The 18,967-nt window shown below is 36.8% G+C and overlaps 1 protein-coding gene across 7 annotated transcripts in view; it reads left to right on the forward strand.

The window, feature by feature from the left end:
* The window catches only part of FOXJ3 (forkhead box J3), a 145,647-nt gene that overhangs the window by 50,893 nt on the left and 75,787 nt on the right, over positions 1 to 18,967 (forward strand). For all 7 annotated transcript variants that reach the window (XM_035018853.1, XM_035018854.1, XM_035018859.1 and 4 more), the window contains one exon: positions 4,317 to 4,391. In XM_035018853.1, coding sequence (XP_034874744.1) covers positions 4,317 to 4,391 — 75 coding nt within the window. The remainder of the gene's footprint in view (positions 1 to 4,316; positions 4,392 to 18,967) is intronic.

Genomic DNA, 18,967 nt, shown 5'->3' on the forward strand with positions numbered 1-18,967 from the left:
GAGAGATGTGTCCTTCCCCTGAGGCCATTTAGAAAAAAACATGTGACCATCTTGATTTTTTTTCTCCCCATCTTGAACTTTTAAGGTGGGTAGATGAACTCCAGTTTGTTTTATTAGTTCTTTTTTTCCTTGTCTTTTTTTAGATTTGGGCTATTTTTTATGATTACATTTTCTCTCTGCTATTATTTTATTAGTTATACCTCTTCCTAAATTTTACTGACTGCTGTAGGGTTTACCACATGTATGTTTATCACAGTCTGCCTTCAAATATACCATTTTATGTATAGTGTAAGAACTTTATAAACTTTATATTTCTGATTCTTTTGACCCATCCTTTGTGCTGTTGTTACACATTTTCCTTCATATGTTATAAACCACATAATTACTATATTTTCTTTAGATAATTATATTTTAAAGGTGTCATAAATAAGAAAAAGTGTTTTTAAAATTTACCTTCATTTTTATAATTTCTTGAACTCTATTTCTTTTTGTAGATCCAAGTTTCTATTTGTTATACTTCTGCCTGAAGAGCTTTTGTATAACATTACCAGCCAACTGGCACTAGAAAAAATAAATTCTTTTAGCTTTTGCTTTTCTGGAGGTCTTTATTTTGCCTTCATTTTTGAGAGATGTTTTCACTGCATATAGAATACTTTTTTTTCTTTTAGTATTTTGGAGATGTCATTCTGTTGTCTTCTAACTTGCAGTTTTTGAGACATCTGCTATAATTTTTATCTTTATTCCTCTGTACATAATTTTTTTCCTTTTGGTGCCTTCACAATATTCTCTTCATTTTGATTTTCCACCATTTTGACCTATAATGAATATAGGTGTGTGAATTTTTAATTTCTTCTGTTTGATGTTCTCTGAAGTTCTTGCATCTGTGATTTAATGTCTTGCATTATTTTCAGAAGATTCTTGGCTGTTCCTTCTTCACATTTTTCTTCTCCATACTTTTTCTCTTCTCCTTCTGGGACTCACATATATTGTTCCATGGTTCTTGAATGATCATGTGTGTGTGTGTATTTTTAAAGTACTTGTGCACGCATGTGTGTCAATTTCGATAATTTCTGTTAATATGTCCTCAAAATATCTGAGCCTTTTTCTGGTTGTGTCCAGGCTACTGATGAACCCATCTAGGGAGTTCTTTATCTTTGATCATGTTTTTAAATTCTATCATTTACATTTGGCTCTTAGAGTTTCCACATTTCTGTTGAAGTTCCCCATCTCTCTATGCAAGTTACCGCTATTTCTACTTGGTCCTTGAACATATTAGTCATAGTTACTTTAAAGTTCTGGTCTCATAGTTCTAACACCTTTCATTTCGGTGTTTATGATTTTTATCTCTTGACAGTGGGTTTTTTGTGGGTTTTTTTGCATTTCTAATGTGTCTTGCAATTTTTGACTGAGTGCCAGATATATGTGTAGAAGAACGGTAGAGATTGAGATAAATGGTATCAAGCAAGTGAGCATGGTTGGGGGTGGGGGTGAGGCAGAGAGAGAAGGGAGAGAGAGGATCTTAGGCAGGTTCCACGACCAATGTGGATCTCAGGACACTGAGATCATGACCTGAGCCAAAATCAAGAGTCAGTGCTTAACCAGCCGAGCCACCCAGGCACTCGAAGATAAATAATATTTATACCTGTAGATGGACAAACATCTTTTTTCCCAGGCCATTTGTTTAGGGAGTTGAATCAGTTTGTCAATAATTGAGTTGAATTTGGGTTTTGTTGTTGGTATCTTTACCTTCATTATACCACAGACTTTACATTCCTCCATGGTAGGCTCTTATTACCTGTGCTTGGAAATGAGGGGCTTGGGTACTGTAGAATTTTCTGTTTTCCTGTTTTCTCTTTAGATTTTAGTTGTCTCTTTAGATTTTAGTTGTCTCTGCCTACCTTGCTACAGATGGGGATCTCTCCATGTTCCTGTCCCTCCTCTATCAATAGGCTGTTAATGCTTGTTACTCACTGCTAGGTTTGGGGTAGGGGCTGTTGGTTCTCTCTGTTTTCTTTCTTTCTTCATTTTATTTTTATTTTTATCTTTTTCTTTCTTTATTTTATTTTTCATTTTATCTATGCACAACGTGGGGCTCGAACTATACTACTTTAAGATAAAGAGTCACAAGACAAGCTCTACCCACTGAGCCAGCCAGGTGTCCCTCTGTTTTCTTGATTCAGCCTCATTCTTACTCCGGCACTTGTACTTGGGGTCGGGCCTTTTCAGTGTTTCTTTCCTTTAGCCATACTAGCCTGTACCTGTAGTTGCTTTTGATGTAGGGTCCTGGGTCCAAGGTAGTTTCTAACAGTTGTCCCAGAGGTAAAAGAGGTACTCTTTCTCTACCAGCCAGCAGTGGATCTTTGCTTGTGTCTTGAGAAGGGTTTTCATTTCCATTCTTCCCTCAGAATCTATCTTTGCCAGAGTCCTGTGGGTGAGAAGTTTTGCTGCTCCTACCTCACAGTTAAAGTTGGCTTTGTGAGATCTATTGAAGGTGGTACGGCTTTGTTTCCCACTACAGCTGTCTGTTACCTCCTTTCTGCTTATGCTACAAAGGAGACTTTGTTTTCCTTTCCCATCCCCATTCTTTTTTGTGAGTATATAGTAAAGGCCCATGGAGAAGAGCTTGGAGAGTGAGTGGGAACTTCCCTTATGTTTGGGGCCCTTGCTGTTCTAAACTGACACACCAGCCTATGCTTGACCTTACAAATTTTAGCTAGTTTTTTGGATGCTTGGATGGTGGCCACTTCATTCTCCCATACTCTGCCAAAAAGGTAAGATAGTTTGTCTGCTTTCTCCTTGTATGGGCTTGTCCTTCTTAAGAATTTAATTTGTTGGGCTGCCTTGCAGCTTCAACTCTCTGATGTGGCTCAGAAATAGGTTTGTTTTGTTTTGGTTTACCCATTGTTTTCTCATTGTTTGGGAGGGATCATTACTCATTGTAGCTGTTTATATCCCAAGCAGAGGTGGAACTCCCATTCTTAAATTTGAAATTGATGTTTGATAATAAAATAGGCTTGAATTTATATTCTGTGGTCATTTTTATTTTTTAAAGATTTTATTTATTTGACAGAGAGAGACACAGAGAGGGAACACAAGCAGGGGGAGTGGGAGAGGGAGATGCAGGCTTCCTGCGGAGCAGGGAGCATGATCTGAGCCGAAGGCAGATGCTTAATGACTGAGCCCCCCAGACACCCCTATATTCTGTGATCATTTTTAAAAACTTTGTAATCCCAGTATTCCTCTATGAGAGGGAAGTTTTCATATAGGCATTGTTGTTAGAGTTCTGAATTTTATGTTAAAAATAAGATATGCCCAAAATGCTCTCCTAAAATTCTAAGTGGTGGCTAAATGCTGTTGGAGCCCATTTCCCCCAAATACCTGGCCATTTTGGCATAAAAATTATGGGATGGATTTTGGAGCATTTCATTAAAACGAAATGGCTTTTGGGTATTTTCTGTAAAAATTATGGCACAGTCCTACTTATTCATGAAAAGATTGCCTGTTTCACAGATTCTTCAGGTCTCCAGGTGCATTTTCTTGCCATTCAAGATGGTTGTTCTTTCTTGCTGTATTGATGAACCTAGATGTTCTTCCTAGTCCTCTGTAGCCAGTGTCTTCTTTATATTCTTGTAATGGAGCAGTGAAATTTTTTTTGCTTAAACATTTTTTTATCTCATTAGAAAATGATAATACATGTGCCTTGTAGATCATTTAAACATTGCAGGAAAGAGAAAAAAAGAAAAGTTATCATCACCTATAATTCAGTAGAATAACTTAGCATTTTGCATTCTGGCTTATTCTAAGAATGAATGATTGAGAGGCAGGTGCCTGGTTGGCTCGGTTGGTAGAGCATCAACTCTTGATCTCAGGGTGGTGGTTCAAGCCCCACCTTGGGCGTGGAGCCTACTTAAAAAAAAGAATGAATAAATAAATACCACAATTAAAGTTATAATGTGTATACAATTTTATATTTGGTATTTAATATTTAACATTAATCATAGACATCTTCCTATGATTAGATCTTCCTAAAAGGTCTTAATAAACATTTAAAATAGGATATATATTTCATTATTTGGAGTTTTGTAAAGTCTACTAGAAGTCAACTATCAATATTTTGTAAAGTTTAGCTACTTTTCTTTGCAGCATTCATAATTTGAAAATCAGAAAGGTTTAAATTTGAAGTTCATTTAATAAAGCTTATTCCACTTGGAATTGTATTCTAGTGCATAGATATTTAGGCTTCTGATTCTGTTTTTAAAGGTGAGTTTTGTTTTTTGTCTTCCAATGACCCTGTGGCTTTTCTTCTTTAATTTCAGAATTCCATACGACATAATCTGTCACTGAACAAGTGTTTCCTTAAAGTGCCTCGATCAAAGGATGACCCGGGAAAGGTAGGATTCATTATCTTAAGATAAAATAATTGGATTCTTCATTATATGTGTTGTTTGTATCTGAGTAATATCTGTTATATAGAGAGAAAGAGAATTGGGATGAGAGCACTCCAGAACTTGTCTAGTTCATTGGTCATGAACCTTCCTGATCCTCCTTCACCTCACTCCACCTTATCCCCGTTTTAGTTGGTAATTTTCAAGGACCAACCAGGCAGAGAGAGCTTTCTTTTTAAGCATTGGAAAGTTAGCTAGTGTAGAGCTGGTCCTCTGTAATAGTTTGCTGCTTCTAATCTAGTTTTTGTTTGGTTATTTTCTTAAGTACTGTGTATTAAGTTAAATTTGGTTTTTGAACTGCTTGTCAGGAACCACAGTTTATTATTTATTGCATATAAGAGGTAGATTTGGTAGATCTTGACACAAGTGCAAATAATTCTTCTTCTGAAATAAAATTCTCTATTATTTACCTGTTTTCTTAGTTACTGTTTTTTCCTTTTCATTCCATTTATCTCCTGCCACTTACACTTTTAGTATTTTATCTACAGAGACTTCCCTTCTTTTTGGTTTTAATAGCCATATCAACTGCAGTGTGGCCTGTACTTGGTACTAGTTACTTGGTTTCTAAAGCTCAGAGTACTTTTTTGGACCATAATTTGGTTGTCATGATGAATTATTACATTAGGACTTGGAGATAGTGTATCTGTTGGCAAACATTTTGCTCTTTGGCTGGTTAGACTTTTTAACCAGCCAAAACAGTCTTTTTAAGCTCACCATCCCTGGAAGAATCTTTCTAAAATGTAAACCTGGTTATGTTAACACCCTGCTTAAAAGTACTCCCCAATGTCTTGGAGATGTTGCCTTGTGTTATCAAATACCCTCTATGCTTTTCCTTGATCTACCTTTCTAGCTATGATTCACATTCAAGACTCACTGTGAGGATCTACTTGAAGTTTCCCAAATATGCCTTTCATACGGTTTTCTCTTCTGCACAAACTCCCTTTCTCTGCTTGTCTGGCCTACTCTTTGGGTCTATTAAGGTTGAGCTACAGCATTACTTCTCTGAAGTTTTTGTTTCCACATACTTCAGCTGAGTTTGTTGTTCCCTCTTGATTTCCTGTTACTTTGTCATCATTGCGATAGTTCCTAATCAGTCTGTCCTTGGGTTGCTACCTCCAAATTATAATAAATTTCATATAGTAGCCAGTGCTGTCTTTCAAAAATGTTAACCTAATTACACATTCTCCTTGTTTAAAATCTTTATTGATTATCTACTGTCCTTAGGTTAAGGTCTAAACTTATGAGGGTAGGGATCATATATATATCTATATCTATATATCATATATATATATAGAGAGAGAGAGAGAGTTCACTTTTTATCTCCAGTTGCTTGCACAGTGGCTGGTGTCACTGAGGAGACTCTTGTTGAATGAATGAATGTATTGTGTCCTCTGCTAGATAGATAACTTCTTGAGGTTAGAGATGAAGAGTTATTCATTTCCATTGTAAAGAAGGCACTCTTAAGTAATGGTTATTTTATAACACCTTCTATGATCTGCCCCATCAAGTTGGTTCTCAGTAAGACTGAATAGATTATTATTATAGTCTTCTTATTTGACCCAATTTATTGTTTGTGTTCATAATTCTCCAAGGTTGTGTTTCTTTTCTTTAAAGCAGGTTTGTTATAAAAAAAGAAATTATATAACTTTTTATATTTGCTTCATTACAATTTCTGATGGGCAGTGAGTATATATATCTATCTGACTGAAAATGTTCTTCAAAGAATTCAGAGATTGTGAGTTCTTTGAGAGCATTAATTGAATACTATAAACATTTGGTTCAGATTTAATTTTTACGGGGTGCCTGGGTGGCTCAGTTGTTGAGCATCTGCCTTTGGCTCAGGTCATGATCCCAGGGTCCTGGGATCGAGCCCTGCGTCAGGCTTCCTGCTTGGCAGGAAGCCTGCTCTCCCTGTCCCACTCCCCCTGCTTGTGTTCCCTCTCTCGCTATGTATTTCTCTGTCAAATAAATAAATAAAATCTTTAAAAAAAATTTTTTTTTAATTCTTACATGAGGTTTAAATCATTAAAAAAATAAACCAACATACCTGAATGTTTTACTATGTTGTGTACTAAGTCTTAACCAGTTGGAGATCTATTTAAAAAAAAACTTGTGCTGTCAGGTTTTCTTTTGTGCAGAACCCAAAACTTTTCTCCACCTTTAATTAAATAGTATCATGGAATAAGGCATATGTAGAAAACATATGTTACTCTTGCAACTATTCTTTTTGAATCAGGATTGTCTTAACTAATGTGCAACCAAAACAAAATACAGAAATAAATAGAATCCTGAGAGGTTAATAACAGATTTCAACTTTTACCATTAGTCTCCAGTTTTAGTTTTGTTTTAATCAAAGCACATCATTGTTATCATTAATTTTGGTCATAATAGTAAATACCATACATTTAATCTTATAAAGTGCATTATACTAAGAGAGACATTTTTATTTTCAGTCTTCAGGTGAGATTTAAATATCCATTGTTCTTATTTATCTTGGTCAGAAGTAAATGTAAACTGGATCTTAATAAAATACATTTATGTGAATAAAGCCATTTTAATTTTTGATATCAAAATACGATTTTTATTTAAAAATCCCATTACCTAAAAAACACTTTGAAAAACCTCAGATCCATTTGATAGAAAAGGAAACTAAGGCTAATAAATGAGGAATGACTTGTCCAGATTCAGGGTGGAATTAGAACCCAAGTGTATTGGCCAGACTTAGTTGCAGTCACAGAAACCCATTACAGACCAACTTAAAGGAGAAAATATCTACAGAAAGAACTGGAGCCTGGTTCTTAAATTGTGTCACCAGGAACGTCTCTTTAGTCTACTAAAGTCCCTTAGTTCTACTAGCTTCTCTGATGGCTTGTTTTTTCAGCCCAGTTAATGGCAGAGATGACCATCAGCAGCTTCTGGCTTAGGTTCTACTTGTTTACTCACCCTTAGTAGAAAGGGAGTGTTTGATGTCCTCCCCTACCAAGTCACCTGGAATATAGCAAACATCTTAGAATGAATGCTGTACAAGCAGAATACACTTGGTTCCTTGGTTCCTAGACTAATGCTTTTTCCGCTATACCAATCTTCCTTGAGAGGGAGGCCAAAATGTTAGTTAAGTTTTGGTACTTATGAATTGTTTTTTCTTTTTGTATTACAGTGTTTCCTGGCATTTGAGGAGCTTTTCCAAAACCACCCTCACCACAGTGGGAGAAAACCATTGAGCCAAGGTGGGGTGGGAGTAGTTTTTGGTCTTGGGTATGGGGTGGACTTTAACCCCTTAGGATTTTACTAGCTGCTGCCATGACTGACATGGGTCCAAGAGATAGAAGTAGAAGTAGCACATCCAGTATCTTCTTCCCTGTATTTTTATTTGAATAGCTTCCTGTTCAGTGTATCACCAGAGAGGTATGAAGGCCAGCCTAAACTTGGAAGAGTGTTGAATTACTGATGGTTTTTTTTTTTTTTTAAAGATTTTATTTATTTATTTGACAGAGAGAGAGAGAGAGAGACAGCGAGAGCAGGAACACAAGCAGGGGGAGTGGGAGAGGGAGAAGCAGGCTTCCCGCCGAGCAGGGAGCCCTGGGGCTCAATCCCAGGACCCTGAGATCATGACCTGAGCTGAAGGCAGACGCTTAACCGACTGAGCCACCCAGGCACCCCAAATTACCGATGCTTTTATATGGCTATTTATTCCTGACTCAATCCTTCATTTTCTAGAAGTCTTTGTCATAAAATCCCTTAATATTTGAATCTCTCCCATGTACATTAATGGGCTGAAATCAGTCTTATGTTCCCCGAAACTAATTTCAAATAGCCATATTATTGCTTTCTTTAAAAAGAAACACAAAATGAAATTACATTTTGCATCCATAACTCTACTGCCTGTTTTGGGACAGATTTCTATTTTCTTTTCCTTGATTACAACTCTGTTTTTGCATCTTGTAGTCTCTCCATTTTTTTTTTATTACTGTCTTTTATCTTTTCTCTTTTTATTAGCTTTATTTTCTGTATTTCTGTTGTTTTGTAATCTAATTGTTGTTGTTAAAGTTTTCTTTTCTTGCCTTTTATTCACGTATTCCTCTTAATTATCTTAAAGAAAGGTATATTTTCACATTATGGGAAAACAAATCCTAACAGCTAAATTCACTTAGAAAAAAAAAAGAGTTCTCGTTCTTTGCTTTCTTCCTTCATCTTTTCTCAACCCTTTTTCCTCTTCTTAAGCTCAGAAAAATGAATCTGGTTTTAAAGGAAATAAAAGATTATAGGAAGTGGTTTCAACAGTTGTATAATTAGTTAGCAGCATTGGGTTCTAACAGAACTGAGGTGGTAGCTAAGAAGACCCCAGGAGGGCCACCTGCCTGTTCTGGGAGAAAGAACTTCAGTGAATTCATAGTAACAAGAGTTTTTTGGGGCAGAGGGCAGGGAATGCTTTTTCTTGCCTGGGGATGGGAAGGTCGTAAAGGCTTGGTGGCTGTGAAAATCGGAGTGTTTTGTGAGGAAACAACAAATTCCACTGCTGGATAATTAACTTTTGGAATTTCTGAGACTGTAATTTTTTTCTATTCTTGTCCTCTGTCCTAGTATGGGGACCATAGCATAGTTGACTGATCTCGTTTTTTCAGAGTTTTCTTTTTTGGCCATGTTAGTATTGGGTTGTATTTATTTATAAATTTGTTTTTTATTCATTGGTATCCTGTTTTAGTTACTTTATTTGTTCAGAGATGTAGAAAAACTGGAGAGGTTTGAAAGTACATAAGATATAACATTAAGTTTAGATTAACAGTGTTGCAGAAATCACAGGTTTGTACTCTGAAGAAGGAAGAGTGTAATTTTAATACTAGTCTTAAAGTAGATGCATGATTTTTGTGAAGAATTTGACCTCTTTGTCTTTGTATAAAACCAAATTGGAAATGGGATTTAAAGATAAGAGCAAGAATTTGGTTAGACAAAGATAAGGACATCTTATTTATTTGATTGAAGAAGCACTGGTAGGGTTCCAAGGGATGTTTTAGAGTTTGCCACTTCTTCTTCTTCTTCTTCTTCTTTTTTAAGATTTTATTTATTTATTTATTTATTTATTTGACAGAGACACAGCAAGAAAGGGAACACAAGCAGGGGGAGTGGGAGAGGGAGAAGCAGGCTTCCCGCAGAGCAGGGAGCCCGATGCGGGGCTCCATCCCAGGACCCTGGGATCATGACCTGAGCCGAAGGCAGACGCCTAACGACTAAGCCACCCAGGCGCCCCTAGAGTTTGCCACTTCTGAAGCACTTTAGGAGAAATACAATTAATAACCTTTGTGGTTTTAACTCATGGTAGGTAAGACCCCACTTCAAGGCTGAGAAGAGGACATGATCAAGTTGAGCTGGGGGACCAGTGAGAACAAAGTTGGGATAGAATCAGGAATTAAGGGAATTAATGTAAGTACAGTAGTCCTCCCCCCTTATCTGCAGGGGATACATTCCAGGACCCCCAGTGGACACCTGAAACTGTGGATGGTACCAAACCCTATGTATGTCTTTTTCCTATACATATGTACCTATGATAAAATTTAATTTATGAGTTAAGCATAGTAAGAGATACTAGTAATAACTAATGGTAAAATAGAACAATTTTAATAACATACTGTAGGAAAAATTATGTGGCTGTCATCCCCCCCACAACTACCTTATTATACTCTATTCCCCCTCTTGTGATGATATGAGATGATAAAGTGCTTTCGTGATGAGATGAAGTGAGGTGAATGATGGAGGATTGTGATGGAGCATTAGGCTACTGTTGACCTTCTGACACTACGTTGGAGGATCATCATCTGGACCACAGTTGTGACAAACTGCAGAATGTGAAACTGGGGATAAGAGGGGGGACTGCCGTACTCATATGCGATCCAAGAGTGAAGAAAAGGATTGGTACCAGGGAGTACATACTAAGGCAAAGGTGGATTAAGAACGTGAGATGGTTCAGTAGACAGAGCAAGGTTAGAAAGCCCAGAGTAAGCACAGGCATTTGACGAAGAGATTTGAAAGATTGGAGTTAAACAAGAGATGAGGATCATATTCAGAGAGAGAATATTGCAGAAACAGAAAGAAGTGCTGTCATAGAGTTTTTTTGTTTTTTAAGATTTTATTTATTTGACGGAGCACAAGCAGAGGGAGAGAGAGGGAGAAGCAGACTCCCTGCTGAGCAAGGAGCCCGATGTGGGACTCGATCCCAGGACCCTAGGATCATGACCCGGGCTGAAGGCAGCCGCTTAACTGACCAAGCCACCCAGTTGTCCCTGTCATAGATTCTTAACAATAAACTTAAGCCAAGGCAGTTGAGTTAGAATGGCCTTTTTTTTCCACGTGCCATATTCTCTCTTCTTTTTTTAAGGGTGGGAAGTAACAATTTGTTGTTGCTGGCCTATTTTTTCCATCTCTAAACTACTTTAAAAAATAGTATTTTGTCAACAAATTAATTTAAAAAATTATATATGGTAAAACTCACTGGTGTCTAATTTTAGTTGTTTTGACAAATGCAAACAGTTTAACCAATGCTGTGATCAAGATATGGAACATTATTGTCCGTTGGTCGTCAGCCTCTTCTTCCACCCCCAGGCCACTACTGATCTGTTTTCTTTCCCTATAATTTTGCCTTTTCCAGAAGTTCAGATAAGTGGAACTCATGCAATAGGTGGCCTTTTGGGTCTGGCTTCTTTCACTTAGCATAATGCATTTGAGATCCTTCCATGTTATATTAGCAGTTCATTGCTTTGTTTTATATATTCTGTTGTATGGATTTACCCCGTTTAATCACCATTTGAAGAATATGTGGGTTGTTGCCAGTCATAATTTCATTTGACCATCAAATTCTTTTCTTTAGGCTTAGACTCAGTAATTAATACTGAGAAATACTGAAGTTCAAGACAATGTTGAATTAACCTAACCTAATATATAATAGTCATACTCAACTGCTTTGTGGATTATGTTAAATACAGGTGAGCATTCTGTCTCTTGGAAATCAGCCGTGATACAGTAAAACCTTATTTTTCTCCAACTTAAAACAAAATTTCCAAAAGGACTAAGCTAAGGCATTGATGATTTAAAAACAGGATATGACCAACTCTTAATTACTTAAGAGAATGTACTGTTTTTAAGTATCCTTAACATTTAAGGAACTGTTTACTACAATAAAAATGCTAATTAATGTATTATTTTTAATCCAGTGATTAAGAGTAGATTCCTTAATAGTCTTTCCTGAGTAATACTTAGCTTAATTTGATAATCAGTATATTTAAATATAAGTAATAAAAGCCTGCATTTGTTCAGGAAGAATGTTCCAAGGACCTGAGTTGGCATTGGGATAGTTTTTGTCCAAACATTCATTCAGCTAACTAGCCAGCCAAGCTGCCTGCCTTTGAGTATATTTGACTGTTTATTATCTATTTTTGTGGTTTGAGTAACTATTTAACTTTCCTAATTATGCTTAGGCAATAGGTATAAACCAAGACCAAAACTTGGGAACTATGTTCACTCTAAATGCTCTATCATGGAGCTATGGGCAGTTACCAGGCAGTTTACCAGCATCCTGAGATGTTGGAGGGTAAAAAAAAAAACCTTTGAAACTAGATTGACAAATCTAAACTGGAGAGAAATAAAACATTTGAGACATGGTATGAAGCCAAAGAAGTCAGGGACAGAAGGGATTCAGTATTGTTTCTGAGGCTCCTGATGATGTGCATTGAGAGTTAAGGATGAGCAGAGAATGGTCTATGATGATTCACTTTACCAATGAACATGTATATTGGCAGTAGGGTTAGTTAAAACCAAAAACATAAAATTCACAGATTTGGCCATTTGGAGTGGTTGGTTAGTAATTTATGATAGGGACTGCTTTCCCCAGGAATATGAAATAGTAACTTGTTGTGCTTATGTTTAATCAGATAATGGCTTTTTTTTTTTTTTAAGATTTTATTTATCCATTTGAAATAGAGAGCATGAGCGGGGGCGGGGGAGTAGAGGGGGAGGGAGAAGCAGGCTCCCCACTGAGCAGGGAGCCCCATGTGGGGCTTGATCCAGGACCCCAGGATCACTACCTGGGCCACAGGCAGATTCTCAACCAACTGAGCCACCCAGGCACCCCATTGGCTTTTTTTTTTTTTTTTAAGGTTTTTTTTTAAGTAGTCTGTATACCCAGTGTGGGGCTCGAACTCACAGCCCCGAGATTAAAAATCTCATGCTCCCCAACTGAGCCAGTAAGGTGCCCCAGATAATGGCATTTTTATTAGGCTGTTTTTTTAATTCGAAGGCTGTTAAAGTTCAAATTAGTGTGTGATAGAGCAGGGTACTTATTTGACATAAAATTTCAGTCAGAAATTAATTAGGACAATTGTACTTTATTTTGAGTGATAAATTTTTTGTAATGAAAATAAAGGTATTTAAGTCCATTGCTGGTCTTTGGCACATTTTTATTTCTGATGCATTTTCTGTATTTCGATTACCTTAATTTTCCTTAAGTTGATGAATTATCAGTATTATTGTTTGATCACTTCAATTTAAGAATGCTACCTAGTTTTCAATTGGGTGTCACCCTTTTTTTTTCCACTCTAGAATTAATCTTTGTTTTAGGGTGGATATATGTACATTTTAAGTTTATTATTTTTTAGTAATCTCTACACCCAACATGGGGCTCGAACTCATGACCCTGAGATCAAAAGAGTTGCATTGCTTTTCCAACAGAGCCAGCAAGGGGCCCCATGTTTTAGAATATCTTGAAGTTGGCAGTTGATTTCTTTTTGGAAGATGTGTTCAAAGCTGTACAAGTCTAATTTGTGATGTTTGGGACTGTGCATCCTAGGACAGTGCAGTCTTCTCCCTTGGGAGGACATTAACGTGCTGTACCAGAATTGTTGATATGAATTAATAATGTCTACATTTGTATACTGCTTTACAGATTAGGGAGTTGTTTTACAGGTATTATCTCAATCTTTACAACAAGCTCCAGTTTTAGTTTGTGATCTTTAAGTCTATAGTAGAGTTTTCCATAGTAGATTAGTTTGCATAAAACTCACATAATGGAACTTCACATAAATGGAATCATTCAATATACAGTTGACCCTTGAAAACAAGGTTTCAACTGCACAGGTCCATTTATACATGGAATTTTTTGATAAATGTAGTACTTTAAGTGTATTTTTTCTTTCTTAAAAAAATTTTTTTAACATTTTTTTCCCCTCTGGCTTACTCTATTGTAATACAGTGTATAATGCATATAACACAAAGTATGTGTTAATGGACTGTTTATGTTATCAGAAAGGCTTCTGGTCAACAGTAGACTATTAGTAGTTAAGGTCTGGGGGAATCAAAGGTTACATGTAGATTTTTGACCGGGGTGGGGGGTGTCAGTGCCCCCAAGCATGTTCTTGGGTCAACTGTACTCTCTCTTTATATCTGACTTCTTTCACCGTGATGCATCGATGCTATTGCATATATCAGTTGTTTCTTATTATTGCTAAGTAGTATTCCATTTATTCATTGATCTGTTGATGGACATTTGGGTTGTTTTAATTTGGGGACTATTAGGAGCAGGCTACTAAGAAATTCTCGTACAAGTTTTCTATGGACATATGCCTTCATTTTTCTAGAATAACACAGTATTCGCTCTGTCAAAGGGTAAGTGGAAGATTGACTTTGTAAGAAACTGCCAAATCTTTTTGCAAAGTAGTTGTGTATTTTAAATTTCCGATAGCAATGCATGAGAATTCGAATTGCTCCACATCTTGGCCAACAGATGGTCTCACCTATCTTTGATTAAGTCATTTTAGTGGGTATGGAGTGGTATCTCATTATGTTTTTATCTAGAATTTTCCATGTTGAGCATCTTTCCATGTACTTATTGGTCATTTGTATATCCTATCTTCTGGAGGTTCTTGTAAAGTCTTTTGCTCTTTTTTTCTTTTTAAAATTTGGTTGTCAAAATTATTACTGAGTTGTAAATTTTTTTTTTAATGAACCCAACAGGCTTTTCTTTCTTTCCTTTTTTTTTTTTTTTTGATTGAGAGCGCATGAGTGGAGTTAGGGGAGAGGGAGAGAATCTTAAGCAGGCTCCTCACTCAGCGTGGAACCTGATGCAGGGCTCAATTTCAATGATGCTGAGATCATGACCTGAGCCAAAAGCAAAAGTTGGATGCTTAATTGACTGAGCCACCCAGATGCCCTGTAGGTTTTTAAAAAATATATTCTGGATATGTTTTTTCTTAGATTTATAGTATATAAATACTTTTTCAGACTGTGGTTTGCCTTTTTTTTTAAATAATAGTATCTTTTTTTCACATTTTTATATCTTCTTTTTGCTGAATGTAATAATTTCTATTAATAGGTACTCAACACATTTTAGTTTCAGAGGTAGAGTTTAGTGATTCATCAGTTGCATATAACACCCAGTGCTCCTTATATTATGTGCCCTCTTTAATGCCCCTCTCCCAATTATCCCTTCACCCCCACCTACCTCCCCTCCAGCAGCCCACTGTTTGTTTTCTAGAGTTCAGCATCTCTTACGGTTTGCCTCTCTGTTTTTATCTTATTTTTCCTTCCCTTCCCCTATGTTCATCTGTTTTGTTTCTTAAATTCCACATATGAGTGAAATCATATGGTATGTGTCTTTCTCTGATTGACTTACTTTGCTTAGCATAATACCCTCTAGTTCTATCTACGTTGTTGTAAATGGCAAGATTTCATTCTTTTTGATGGCTGAGTAATATTCCACTGTGTGTGTGTGTGTGTGTGTACACACACATGTGTACACATACCACATCTTCTTTATCCATTCATCTGTTGATGGGCATCTGGGCTCTTTCCATATTTGGCTGTTGTAGACATTGCTGCTTAAACACTGGGGTGCACGTGCCCCTTCAAAGATATTTACTGACTTATTTTTTTAAAGATTTTATTTATTTATTTGACAGAGACACAGCGAGAGAGGGAACACAAGCAGGGGGAGTGGGAGAGGGAGAAGCAAGCTTCCCGCAGAGCAGGGAGCCCAATGCCAGACTTGATCCCAGAACCCTAGGATCCTGACCTGAACCGAAGGCAGACACTTAATGACTGAGCCACCCAGGCACCCCTAATGATTAGTAACTTTGTTTCCCGTCCAGGAAATCAGCCAAGGTCATAAAGATTTTCTCCTCTGTTTTCTTCTGTAGATCTTATAGTTTTATATATTTTTATTTTTTATTTAAAAATTTTTAAAGTAATCTCTATGCCCATCATGGGACTTGAACTCAGGACCCCAAGATCAAGAGTTGCACAGTCTACCGACTGAGCCAGCAAGGTGCAACAGATTTTATAGTTTCAGATTTCACATTTAGGTCTGTGTGACCTAAATGTAAAATGTAAAGTAATTTCAAATTAATATTTTTGCATACACAGCCTTCCTTTTGCATTGTTCTTTTATTTTTATGAAATGTTGTTCTTAAAATATTCTTTGTTTTGAAGCTTACTTTTTCTTCTTCTAATATAGCCACTACAGCTTTAAGTAGCTTCATGATATAGATCTAGTATTTTGCTTTTAGTCTTATACATGCTTTTATATTTATCTATCTATTTATTTATTTATTTATTTTTAAAGATTTTATTTATTTATTTGGGAGAGAGCAAGCACATGAGAAGGGGGAGGGTCAGAGGGAGAAGCAGACTCCCTGCCGAGCAGGGAGCCCGATGCGGGACTCGATCCCGGGACTCCAGGATCATGACCCGAGCCGAAGGCAGTCGCTTAACCAACTGAGCCACCCGGGCGCCCAACATGCTTTTATATTTAAAGTATGTCTCTTATAAACAGCATATAGCCATTGGCTCTTGCTTTTTAAATTCAATCTAACAATCTCTGCTTTCTAATTGGGATGCTTAGTCCATATTTAATATGATTATTCATATGGTTACAACTTGTTTTTCTTTTGTTCCTTTGTTCATTTCTGCAACCTTTGGGGTTAATCAAATAGTTTAAAGTACTTTTATTTCCTCTATTGACTTCTTAGCTGTGATCCTTTTATTTTTAAGTAGTCATTCTAGAGCTTAATATGTAATATTAACTTATCAAAGTTTATTTAGAGGTAATGTACCACCTTTCACTTCATATTTCACACTTCTACCACTTACTGCTTACCTTTTTCCACCGATTTCACAAATGCAATAATCTTACAACAGTATAATTCTTTTTATCTACCCATCCCTTTCTTTGTGCTGTTGTCATATATATACTTCTGTTTATACCACAAATCTCACCTTAGGATTGTTTTCCTTTAGATAGTTGTGTTTTAAGGAAATTATGTTGAAGAATATGTTTTCCTAATGATTTACCTTTTCCAGTGTTCTTTTCTATAAATCTAAGTTTCAAACTGATAACTTTCCCCTTTAGCCCCTAAAGAATGTTTCCTTTGGCATTTCTTATAGTGCAGGTCTATAGAAAACAAATTTTGTTGGCTCTTATTTATCTGAAAAGGTTTTTATTTCATCTTTTGAATACTTTTTCTGGATATGGAATCTTGAGCTTGCAGGGTTTTCCCCCACCTTTCAGAACTTTGAAGATGTTCTTTTGTCCTTGGCCTCCATTATTTCTGGTGAAAAGTCAGGTGTCCTTTATGTTTATTCCCCTGTACTTAGAGTAGAACGGTCTTATCTATGGATTTGCTTTCAACAGTTTCAGTTATCCGTGGTCAACTGTGGTCTCAAAGCAGATGATCTTCTTCTGACATACTGTCAGAAGGTCAGTAGCCTCACGCTGTGTCACAATGCTTACATCATTCATCTCACTGCATTTCATCACATAGGCATTTTATGATCTCACAAGCATTTTATCTCTCACATCATCACAGGAAGAAGGGTGAGTACAATAAGATATTTTGAGAGAGAGAGACCACATTCACATAACTTTTTTTAATAGTATGTTATTGTTCTATTTTATGAGTTTGTTGTTAATCTCTTATTATGCCTAATATTTAAATTAAGCTTTATCATAGGTATGTGTATATAGGAAAAAACATACTATGCATAGGGTTTGGTACTATCCACAGTTTCAGTCATCCACTGTGGGGTCTTAGAATGTATGTCCTGTGGATAAGGAGGACTGTTATAATGTGCCCCCTTGCTCCCTCTCTCCCTCTTTTGTGGTTTCCAAGATTTTTCTCTTTATTTTTAGATTGAAGGAGTTTGTGCCTCAGTGTAGTTTTCTTTGTATTCATTCTGCTTGGGATTTGCTAGTCTCCTAGGATCTACAAGGAGAGGTTTTCATCCAAATTTGGGATATTTTGGTCAATAGTTCTTTTAAAAAAATTAGGGTTCCATTTTCTCTCTTCCTAGCGTCCATTTAAAATACAGACTGACATTGTTTCACAGGTCATTGAGGTTTTAATTTTACTTTTTTTTTTCCTCTTTATTCCTCATATTAGGTAATTTTTACTGATCTGTCTCTAAGATTTCTCTTTCACTCTATCCTATCTGTTGTTAAGCATGTTTGGTGAACTTTTTATTCCAGTTATTGGATTTTTTTTTTTTTTTAAGATTTTATTTCTTTATTTGAGAGAGAGACACAGCGAGAGAGGGAACACAAGCAAGGGGAGTGGGAGAGGGAGAAGCAGGCTTCCTGCTGAGCAGGGAGCCCAATGCGGGGCTCGATCCCAGGACCCTGGGACCATGACCTGAGCCGAAGGCAGACGCTTAACCGACTGAGCCACCCAGGTGCCCCTGGTTATTGGATTTTTTATTTGTAGAATTTCCATTGGTCTTTTTTTTGTGTGTTAAGAGATAATTGGTGAAATGAGTTCAACCAAGTGCTCTGATGCTGGAACATTAGGGACGTTTTTGTTGGTCCCAGCCAGTTCCTGGACATGAGATATGCCCAGGAGCCTCTGCTTCACTGTGGGTTTTTTTTTTTTTTTATAATAAGAAGGTATATAGTACTGTCCTGATCTGTATAGGGTTTAGGAAGCCCAGGAACCTAATTCTCTCTCTCTTTTTTTTTAATATTTTATTTATTTGAAAGAGAATATGACCACGAGAGAAAGAGAGCATGAGTGGGGGTGGGGAGGGGCAGAGGGAGAGGGAGAAGCAGGCTCCCCGCTGAGTAGGGACCCGCGCCCCCCCTCTCCCCCCACACACAATGTGGGACTTGATCCCAAGACCCCAGGATCATGACCTGAGCTGCAGGCAAATGCTTAACTGACTGAGCCACCCAGGCGCCCCGAACCCAATTCATTCTTTCATCTGATTCCTTATATCATCATTAATGTTTTGAGATCCTGGGTTTTTGTATTTACAACAGTTATTAGAAGAAATGAGATTTTTAAGAAATAAATTTACTCATTTTAATTAAGACAAGTTGGATTACTATGTCATCTCTAACTGGTCTCCTTCCTCTAATCTGTTTCCTTTTGCTCTATCTTCTACAGTGCTGCCTTTAGGTATGATACACAAAACCACAAACCTGTCTCTCTTGACACATTTTCATTTCTAGTCCCTAACTTCATGCCCTAAACTATATATTCAAGCTGTAC

This window comes from Mirounga leonina, unplaced genomic scaffold, assembly GCF_011800145.1.
Source record: "Mirounga leonina isolate KUSES-001 unplaced genomic scaffold, KU_Mleo_1.0 Mir_173, whole genome shotgun sequence".
Classification (NCBI taxonomy): Eukaryota; Metazoa; Chordata; class Mammalia; order Carnivora; family Phocidae; genus Mirounga; species Mirounga leonina.